Consider the following 10544-nt stretch of genomic DNA (forward strand, 5'->3'; position numbering starts at 1 on the left):
CCACACCACCCCACGCCATGCCACCCCCATGCCACCCCCCTCCCCAAAGGAGAAACGCAGCCCCCTCCTCCGGTGGCAGCAGCCGGGAAGGCAGGGGAAATCTCACCCCCAAGCAAAGCCACCATGATTTACAACCTCCCCCCGCCTTGCACTGGGGGGTGACTGTGCTCCCCCAGCCTCCCTAAATGAACCCCCAGGGCGGCACAAAGACAACTTCTCTCTCCTCCTCCCTGCAAGGTGCACCTCTGGGGTTGCTCTTCAAAAAAGTGAAGGCAGTGGCCACGTTATTTCTACTCTTTCCTCCCTTTTGGAAGGCGGGAGGCGGGGAACAGCCCACCCTCAGGGAACAGAGGGAAAGTTTCAGAAACAAAAGTCCGTCTGCCAAAACAATACCTCCGTCAGGTTCCTGGTTCGTGATCCATAATCAGTGGAAAGGATTTAAAAAGAGAGCATCTGCCAACTGGTTGGGAGGGAGGGCTGAAATCTCTGCAGGTACTGATGCTGAAGCCACAGCCACCAAGAGAGATCAGGTTGAAAAGCTGGATCTTGGACACCGAGCCCGCTTCCTGCCCCTGAGCCCTGGAAAAAGTGCAAAAAGGAGGAGGGAGAGCAATAGTTAAGTTTTTCATCTGTTCTGAGCAAAATTCACAGATCAAAACCAAATCACAGTGCTCAGGATTTGCCCTTTCAAGCTGGTAACCCCATCACCACCATGACAGATTACCAACAGAATAAGCCCGGCCCCCATTTAAAGCAGAAATCAGCCTGGAAATGAGAACCAAACCTTGCGTGACCACGATCTTCTAAAAACAGTCCTTGTCAAAGCCAGCGAGGACAGGTTACAAGCAGCTGGTCCTGTCCTCCACCTCCTCCACGGATCCCACAGCTGCTCTGCCAAGTCACTAGGCGTTCCATGAGCAGCCCGGATTCTCCTTGGCACAGCGACTCTTGCAAAGCCAACCTCCAAATCTCCCCATCAGATCCTAGGGCAGGACAGAAACTTGCTCACTGTAGCAAAAACAACCCAATCCCCAAATTCAGACAACCTTGGAAAACATCAAGTGTTTGGGAAGAGAATCTTCCAAGTGCCAGACGGGGATAATCCCCAAAAGAGCAATACCAAAAACCAACGGATGCTCAGGTAGACCTCAGCCCATCACGAGAAGACGGACGGAGAGAAGATGGAGCTGAGGAAATCCCTCTGCGTGTCTGCGGTGCTCAACCACAAGGTCAGCGAAGCCCCGATGAAACCTCCCAGCACAGCCGGCAACCTCAAAACCCCTTCTTACAAAACTGACTGCACTTGGTAAAACCATTTTGACTGTGAATAGCTGCTAAGGAAGAGGAGTGTAGCAGCTTGAAAGACAAAAAAAAGGGAGATACTTTCTGAAGAAATGCTCTGACCAGGCAAAAAGGTAAAGCGAGCTTTGTCAGAGTGACATTTTCTGAACTAGTTTTATCAGTTTCTAAATGTAGCTATTGCGTTTAAAATTCATGCCCTATCCTGACATTGAATTAATTTCATGTCTAAGCAAATCCCAGGTTAAATCCAGAAACTGGTGTATCCAGTATGCTTTACAAGATACGCTGGGAGATAGCAAGGCTGGAAGGTAAAAATTCCTCTCAGATCTTGTTCAGCAGAAGCTGGGGATTAGAGAGCCGGTAATGAGAAACCGAGTACGCAAAGATCAAACATCTCTGTTCCTCAAAAGGGATTCAGAGAAATACCTAAGGGTGTTCAGTACTTCTTGGTGTGCGGGATATGAACCTGCCTCCTGAAAACAGGCCAAGTAACAGGAATTTTCTCTAGTCGGACTCACACGGAAAAACATCATCGCCAGACCCCATCAGACCCCCCAATCCAGACTGGGGGCTGCGCTGGACCAGACCCGCATTTACTAAAGAAATGGTTTCGAACTCCTCATCCCGTTGGAAGCCGGTCAGAATTTTCCACAGGCCACCCCTGGTGCTTACTGTCAAGCTTTTAATTAAACACATGTTAATAGCAACAGGGCACCCCGCAGCCTTGCAGCTTACGCTTTGAAAATCGCCACTTCGTGCCCAACAGGAGCAACGCCCACGTCTTTCCGCTCGGCAGTCGGCTCAACGTTTTTCAGACTCTATAACTCAAAGGGTAATCTCGGAGTCCCTGCAATTTAAAGGAATGTAAATTGGATCATCACATCTTCACCGAGTAACACAGTAAAAACGTTTGAGCGTTTTGGTAATTACTACTAAACGTTGCATACTGAAAGGCAGAGTACTTCATAATCTCAACTGCAGATTTTGATGCAATTTTCCAGAATTACATAATCCCAGCGAGCTGCGATACCATCTGCCTTGGATTTCTTGCCTTTAGCACACAAAGATAAAAGCAGAATTTACCTTACTACACGGAGTCCTTGTCTTTCATCTTGCGTTACACTAAACGGTAATTAATCAGGGCTTTTCCTGTAGCCATCCATGACAAACAAAATCCCACACTCTGTTTAACTTGGATTCCAAAACACAAACCCTACAAAATCCAGGTGACCGGCTGTTTCGTAGCTCCACGTAGAAGTCTCCTCTGCGCTTCAGATGCTGCAATAATGGCCGGGAGCTGAAAACGAACATTAAGAGGAATAAGTGATACACAGAAAAAAAAAAAAGCCCAGAGAGATTAACAGCTCAACGGAACGTTGGCCGAGATTCTCACAAACCACCCCAAACGGTTGGCTCGCACATCGAGGGAACGTGGCCCAAAGCCTCACGTCAACCTCTCTCCTAGAAGGAAAAGCAGGAGCTATTTTAAGCTCGGCAGCAGCAGTAAACAGGCTTCAGCAGACAATCTTTGCTGGCCTCTGCGCTCCCAAATTGTTCTCCGCGTAAGGGCCCGAGGGTCTGTATGTCCACAGCTCCCCTAAAAACCAGGGGACGCCACTCGCGAGGGCTCAGACTAAGCATTACCAACTTTCCTTGCGCCAAGGCAGGTCCAAAAGAGGAGAAAGAAGGGCACACAGGGTAGTGCTGCTGCAGCACGGGAACAGAATGATCTAGAAAGCGTTTAACAGCAGAACATAAAGAAAACCTTCTTTACATCACCTCCGAACCGCCGCTCTATTGAACAGGCGCTTTTCTAGAAGACGGGCGTCATCTGAGCGTTCAGCACCGCTGAGAAGCTACATCGGAAGAAAAAAAGCACTCTGCTCTCTTCCACCACTCCGCTGCCTCTGGAACACTACCGGTACCCACAGGGAACATTCACATCCTTAAATTCCGCGGAACTGCAGGTTAGGACACTGTTAACAGCCCACAGCACAGTCAGACGCACAGCAGGAGGAAAAAGTTCACAGCAGATGAGGACGCAGGGCGTTCAGTAGTCCTCTAGTTCCACCTGTTCAGAGATACGCTAAATCCAGTATATGTCACCACTCCCCTCATATTCACAGCGCATTTACCATTGCTGTTGATAAAAAGACCAGAGACTGACAAAGATATCATAATTATGGACACAAACAAAGGTGTAGTAGAAGTAGGCTTTATGAAAGTATTTAAATTTTGTGGCAAATCTCTGCATCAACATGGGCAGGGAGGCAACTAAATGCTTTGCAGTAGCAATTTCAGTTACCCAAACTATTTCTTGGATAGACATTTATTACAGGTAGTTTATCTCTTCCTATTTCTCAAAGAGTTTAAGGCACAAAAGCCTGAAAAGGGCTTATAACATGTACATAAGTGCTATTATTTTCGCTGTCACCTCTAATGCAACATAATATTAGCTTAAATATATTGCTTGTCCATCCAGCTTATACAACATCCAGTAGAAAACTGCTTTCCAAGCTAGCAACAATTTGTTGCACAATATATCGATTAGATTGCTCTGACCCGTTTTTTTTTTTTTTTTTTTTTGCTGCAAGGGCTTCGGTTTCACCGTATTTGCTCCGACAGGACAGTGGAAGACGCGATGAAATCTTAACATCTTAATGAGACCATCGAGGTGCGTCCACAATGAAACAAAGGCATGATACACAAAATAACATTTAGACAAGGTTGCTGGTAAAAGTGTTTTAAACTGCTTGACTGATGGGGAATTATGTCCTCCCACACAGGTGGAGAGGCAAGCCAAACGTGCGAGAGACCACCAGGTAGAAGGCATCGGTCTGTAGTAGTTTTGTAACTCTTCTTTCTGTCTTTACTCTCCAAAATGCTCTTCAGGTGGATTGCTTAAGAACACCGAGCTATAAACTTGCTAGCTCAAGATCACAGCTTAGGTTAAGCAGAACATAAGCTTTCACCCGCATGATTCTTTCCCGTGCTCAAGTCACAGCAACCTTACCCAGTCACTAGAAAGATTTTGAGACATTTTAGTGGTATGCGACAATGATTTTTTTTAAAATAACACATTCATGAGAGCTGGATCAAATGACTGAGGACAGTTAAATGGGCAGCAAAACAGAAAGATGGGCAGGAACCAAAATGCAAAGGGTAATTTTACTTAAAAGACCAACTTTTTTATTGTACGTTGGAGTAGTCTTTCCCCTGTGCCATCTCGTCGAAAGTTTATAAATTACAATTCCCAAGAAGTATCAAGAGTTCGTTTCAAGACAAAAGGAATAAAACTGTTGCAGTTCTAATTTTCACCATGAATAAAAGTTACCATGATGCTCCTACGATACTCATTCCGTACAGGAAAGGCCACAGTCCTCCTGTACTTCGAGTAACAGACCTGGGTGGAGAAAGGGCCACCCCTCGCTACCGCAGGATCCAGGTGCAGCGTTAACAGTCCGGAGCGCACTGGCGGGTTTGTCACACAGACACAGCGCCTCAGCAACGAGGCTATAACACGGCTGGAATCTCTGACGAGACAGTGTCCAAAGGCTGCCAATGACAGTCCATCAAGGCATCGTAGAGCTCTTCACTCTGTTCCATAAACTGTTTATTTGCTTCATGGACATCCAACTGAGGCGTCGGATCTAAAGGAGGAAAGACAGACAGACAAATAGGTTGCATGCCAAATGTGTTAGGAAAAGACCCACACCCCATGAACACGTGAGTTTTATTAAAACAAATGCAGAAGGAGTCACAAAACATTCCCCGCACTTGCCCGATCATGACCCTGACTGGATTAGCCCTAATAAATCTTTCTGCGATGGGATAAGAAATAACTACATCCAAGTATGTCCCTCTTTCCAGTGGCGATTGCCCCCATAGCAGAGTCAACAGAGAGAACGCATACCTGCACCTCGCAGCCCAGTGTAGCCACTTAAACTGCCAAAGAAGGTGGGTTGGCACTAAGGCACCGGACTGCAAAGTGGAGGAGCGGAGGCGCAGGCACACGTTCCGTTCTGCTCCCTCCACTACAGGGTCAGAATGGATGGCTGGGGACGGAAGCGTCTTATGCTGCTGCAACAAGAGTCACCAGAGCTCGTCTGCCAAAGCCTCGGACATAGAATCATAGAATCACAGAATGGTTAGAGTTGGAAGGGACCTTAAAGATCATCTAGTTCCAACCCCCTGCCCTGGGCAGGGACACCTCCCCCCAGCCCAGGTTGCTCCAAGCCCCGTCCAACCTGGCCTTGAACACCTCCAGGGATGGGGCAGCCACAGCTTCTCGGGGCAATCTGTTCCAGGGGCTCACCACCCTCACAGGAGAGAATTTCTTCCTGATATCTCATCTCAATCTCCCCTCTTCCAGTTTGAAGCCATTCCCCCTCATCCCATCGCTCCCCTCCCTGATCAAGAGTCCCTCCCCAGCCCTCCTGGAGCCCCTTTCGGCACTGGAAGGGGCTCTGAGGTCTCCCCGGAGCCTTCTCTTCTCCAGGCTGAACACCCCCACCTCTCCCAGCCTGTCCTCCCAGCAGAGGGGCTCCAGCCCTCCCAGCATCTCCGGGGCCTCCTCTGGCCCTGCTCCAACATGTCCATGTCATTCTGATGTTGGTGGCCCCAGAGCTGGACACAATACTCCAGGTGGGGTTTCACCAGAGCAGAGTAGAGAGGCAGAATCCCCTCTCTCGACCTGCTGGCCACCACTTCTTTTGATACAACATTTCACAGTTAGCAACGAAAGAAGTGCCAGCGACACCTATCTATGAACACGTCCCCTATTTTACAGTTGGAAGAAATGTTTGTAAAGCGCTTTGGAGCTGGATAGCAACCCAGTTGGTACAATTCTGCTGCTACCAATGCACGCATAGCATTTCACACAAATCAACTCGTCGTATTCCCCAAAGCACCTGTAGGATGTAAAGCTCACCTAACAGCACCCACAATCTAAAGCTCGGGTTATCAGACTAGCACAATCACGTGGGTTAGTAGCGACTATCAGAGTGCAAAGCAACCAGCCGGCTGAATGGAAAAACTACAAAACACATCAGGAATAAATTGCTTGTAAACGTGTTCGCTTTTAGCTACATCACGTTGTAACACATCACAGGAGAACAGAATTAAGGAAAAGGAATGATTCGTTGGCAATGCATTATCGCAGTTTCCTACATATTTCAACATATTAATTTAATCAATGAGAAAAAGACACCCCAGAGACATTCTAACTATAGTACTGGTGTGTTAGCTTCAGAGAAAGGAAAGCTCTCTGTAATGCTTTTAAAAGCCATTAAGGGCTTCCTCATTGACGTCATTACTATGGATGTAATGATGGATCCTATGGATCCTGTAAAAGATCCAGCTGCTTTCTACTGTTACCATCTGATTTCTGACTTTTTTTTTTAAATAAGAACAAGATACACTATTCCACTCAAGACAGAAATTGGAACTGCTAGTATGAAATGTTTTTCTTGCATCAATAAATGAAAACTGCTTTTATGTAATCCGAAATGCCAATGTGTTTTAGTAACCCATTTCAAGCAAAGACTGCTAAAGCAAATATTTTGTCTGTGTGCTAACTGATATTATTTCTTTTTTAAACTAAAAACACAGTGAAGTATCCTGGGCTCTAAATTCCAGGATTTTACAGAAAACCAGAATATCCACATTGTTTTTATAGCACACCAGAAAAAATACTTAAAAAAAGGATAAAAGTTTCAGTACTATAGGAGATTAAAATCTCAATGGTAGTGAAGTCAATTAGTTTCAGTCCTGACAAGGTTCAGACTGGAACAGGAACTGTAAAATAAGGTTGCAGTTGTGCTCAGTGATAGTGACCCACAAATTTTCTCAGACCTCAGATTTATTCAAAGATAAAGGTATATTATGCATTGAAATTACAGGCCAGTTTGAGAAAGACTCTGTCTAATCAGTGCAGAACAAACAGACAACTTCAACATCGAATTCAAGAAACGTACCTTCCAATGCATCCTCACCAACTTCTTCATAAGACTGCAAGGAAAAAAAAGCCCACTTAGGACAGCAGATATTTATCTTCTGTTTTATGAACATCACCTGTTAATTACTACTGTCATATACTGACTTTTATATCTGACTGAATACAATAGAATTCTTCACACATAAGCTCCCTGTTCCACTCCCAACAGACTCCACGGGGGAGATCCCACACTAAACTTCTAACAGTGGCAGCAGTTCTTCAAATTCCTGTGGTGAAGCTGGGTGGCCGTCCTGATCTGTTCTACGCTCTAAAACAAGGCTTACAAATGATCCCAGAAGGCAGTCTTAGCACTGTCTGTCCAACTGCCCGTATCATGAGAACCCTTCTATCGTGACAACTGTATTACGCGACCCTTTGTGCCCCCCAGACCTTTTTACCCCTCCAGTCCCAGCAATACCCCCCACACGAGGCAACAGAACACACCAGGGTCTGCTAAACAGTTTTGCTTCCTCATCGAGTAGCTATAGTAAGACCCCAGAGCTTGAAGATGAAATGCGCCCATCGCCGTTTTGTAAGCCACCTCCTGTTTCTGTGCTGAGGGATCACAGAAGCGCGAGTACGTCGCGCCGTCCTACCTGCATCGTGCTCTGCGTGTATCCGTACTGGGGATAGCTGTAGCTGTAACTGCCTGTGTTCTGGTCGTAGCCCCATTGGGCGTAGTAGTTGTGATATTGTTGGTAATATTGGTTATAATTATAGTTGTACATCTGATTGTACTCCATTGTTTTCACACGATTACTTAAAAAAATAAAGCAGGAATAAGTTGCAATTAGTGCAGAACAATTACGAAAGAAAAAGGCAGTGAAATAGCTTAAGATACAATATGGTACATAAACAAGGCTTAGGCTAACATGCAAATTTCAGTCTTTTAAATATATTAACTATTTACTGCAGCAGTATTTATCATTTGCATACATTTGCAGAAAGAAAGAAGTGGTTTAAATTTAACGCCCTTTCTTGTATTCATATTCACCTTCATTAATAAACATGGCTTTCATTCTTTATGAGTTAATTTAGAATCACTTCCTGGCTGCGGGAAGGGAAGAGTTCAGGACTATGAGCCTCAGTTTAGAACAATCCTGAACCACGGTGCAGATTCTTGGGTTCCTTTCTCCTTCTGATAAATAGAATCATAGAATGGTTTAGGTTGGAAGGCACCTTAAAGATCATCTTGTTCCACCCCCCATGCCCTGGATGAAGTCAACTACTCTGCACCTTCCTGAGACAAGGTACTGAGTTTTGCTTTACATGAAGAGTTAAAGACTTAGAGCTTTGCAAAAGAACTGGGGTTTTCTTTAGTAAGAACGGATAGAAACCTCTCCCTTCTGCCACTATCATATAGAAGCCTAAGCAACAACTGGTTGTCCCATTCCCACTGAACTGGGTGATCTTCACTGCATAGATTTGGAAGAGCTCATGAAGTAAAAAGGACTGTAAGTAAGTAAAAAAATAAATAGCCTGTGAGCTGACTAAAATTCACATTCCCAATGAACCGGGAATCCCACCTGATTGTCAAGATTTGAAATAATGAGATGACAAATATTATTTGAAAATGAAAATATGTCACACATAAAGCTATGTCTAGTGATGGAATTAGTGAGAAGTAGGAAGAGGGAAACATCAATCTTCTCACCACGATACACCCCCTTTTTCTGCTTTTCTCTTCCTTATTCCCCCAAGACTTCTCAGGTCACTGAAAATCTAAATATTATTCAAATAGGGAGCAATTACTATTATTCGTATTACCCTAGTGCTACGAGCCCCAAGTCAGACCAGGATCTCATTGTATCAGGTTCTGAACAAACACAGAAAAAAAAGTTAATCCCTGCCCCAAAAGACTTATATTTAGTAGACATTATAATAGAATTAGCAAGGTAATTGAGCTTTGCTATCCAGAAATCAATAAACAGATTTAGACTATTTCAATTTAATGCAAAGGAACATACACTTTAAAAATAACCATATTTAAACACAGTGTGTGTATGTGTGTGTATTTAAGAACATATACAAACAAAAACAGTGTAAAATGCTTTGTCTTGATCTAATGCTATACTTTCTTTGAATTCCTCCACATTCTGATACTCTAGCTACTTTACTATATTTGTGGGTATTCCTTCACTTTGTGATGGAAACATCCAGGAAACGTACCCAAACCACTAGAAGGCATTTAAAAATACACGTGATTTCATATCACCGTGCTCTTACAGGCACGTCTGGCTGCTCTCATACTCACGCTTTTGGTATAGCCACACTCAAGCGTACAGGTTTAGAGCCCAACCCCACAGCTCCTTGACACTCCGTCAGCGCTCTTTTCTGTTCCAGTTCATCCGTGAATTTCACGAACCCGTAACCTCTAAAGAGATACAGAACAACTCGTATAAAACAAAACCAAAAAAGCCACGCCACTTTTTAAAAAAATATTTACAGTGAAGTAAAAATTGGTTTTGAAAAACACAGCAAAGGAAACACTTTTGCTAGGGCCGTCCGTGCTTTTAGTAGAGATTAAGTGATACCGTCCTCCAGTTGCCTTGTCTTATTTGTAAAATGCTTGAAACCCTACGTCTGGGCTTCGTCAGTACTTTCAAGGGCTTCACAAAAGTAAAGTAATTCTCGTGCCAGTGGATTCTGGGGAATTGGAAGTGAGCTGACACGAGACATGTCGAAATGGATGAACTGACAGTAGCAAAGCCTTAAATCTATACTGGGAGGATACAGATAAGCTAAACAGTTGCAAGTCAGCACAGGATTGACAAGACATAGGCACCGTTTATATTGAAAACTGCCCCACTGAGAAAGAAAACGTTGCTTTTCTGTAGGATTGACTGAGATACACTTTCCAATCAAGTCCTTTTTTCAATGGGAAAATATTCAAATAGGCTTTCTGGCATTCCTAAGAACCTCATGGCCCCATCAGCATTCTCAAGATTGGACCCAAAAATGAGCTCTTAACGTAAAGTTGCTAAAACTTGCTCTGACAGCACAACTTGAACAGGGATAGCACACAGCCAGCAGCCCCTCAACTCCGCGGCAATCCTTCACTGCGGTGCTAGCAGTACTGTCCGTCAGCCAGACGGAAAACAGTAATTCCCCTCCAACCCCAAAGGTCCTTTGCGTGACATTCTGATGCTGTAGTGAGTCAGAAGCAACGCAACAGCATCCAAGAGGGCAGTGCCAGGATCCCAAGATGGGATGGGCTGCCTCACGCAGCAGAAAGATCAAAGACTTT

The 10544-nt window shown here is 44.7% G+C and overlaps 1 protein-coding gene across 1 annotated transcript in view; it reads right to left on the reverse strand.

Moving 5' to 3' along the window:
* Positions 1-4815: 4815 nt before the first annotated feature.
* TRNAU1AP (tRNA selenocysteine 1 associated protein 1) overlaps positions 4816-10544 on the reverse strand; it is a 13237-nt gene continuing 7508 nt past the window's right edge. The window contains exons 5-8 of the mRNA XM_009888329.1: positions 9552-9671; positions 7894-8056; positions 7278-7311; positions 4816-4952 (exon numbers count right to left, since the gene is read on the reverse strand). Of these exons, the coding sequence (XP_009886631.1) occupies positions 4816-4952; positions 7278-7311; positions 7894-8056; positions 9552-9671 (454 nt within the window). The remainder of the gene's footprint in view (positions 4953-7277; positions 7312-7893; positions 8057-9551; positions 9672-10544) is intronic.

The sequence above is a fragment of the Charadrius vociferus genome, unplaced genomic scaffold (assembly GCF_000708025.1).
Source record: "Charadrius vociferus isolate BGI_N301 unplaced genomic scaffold, ASM70802v2 scaffold877, whole genome shotgun sequence".
In the NCBI taxonomy this organism is placed as follows: domain Eukaryota; kingdom Metazoa; phylum Chordata; class Aves; order Charadriiformes; family Charadriidae; genus Charadrius; species Charadrius vociferus.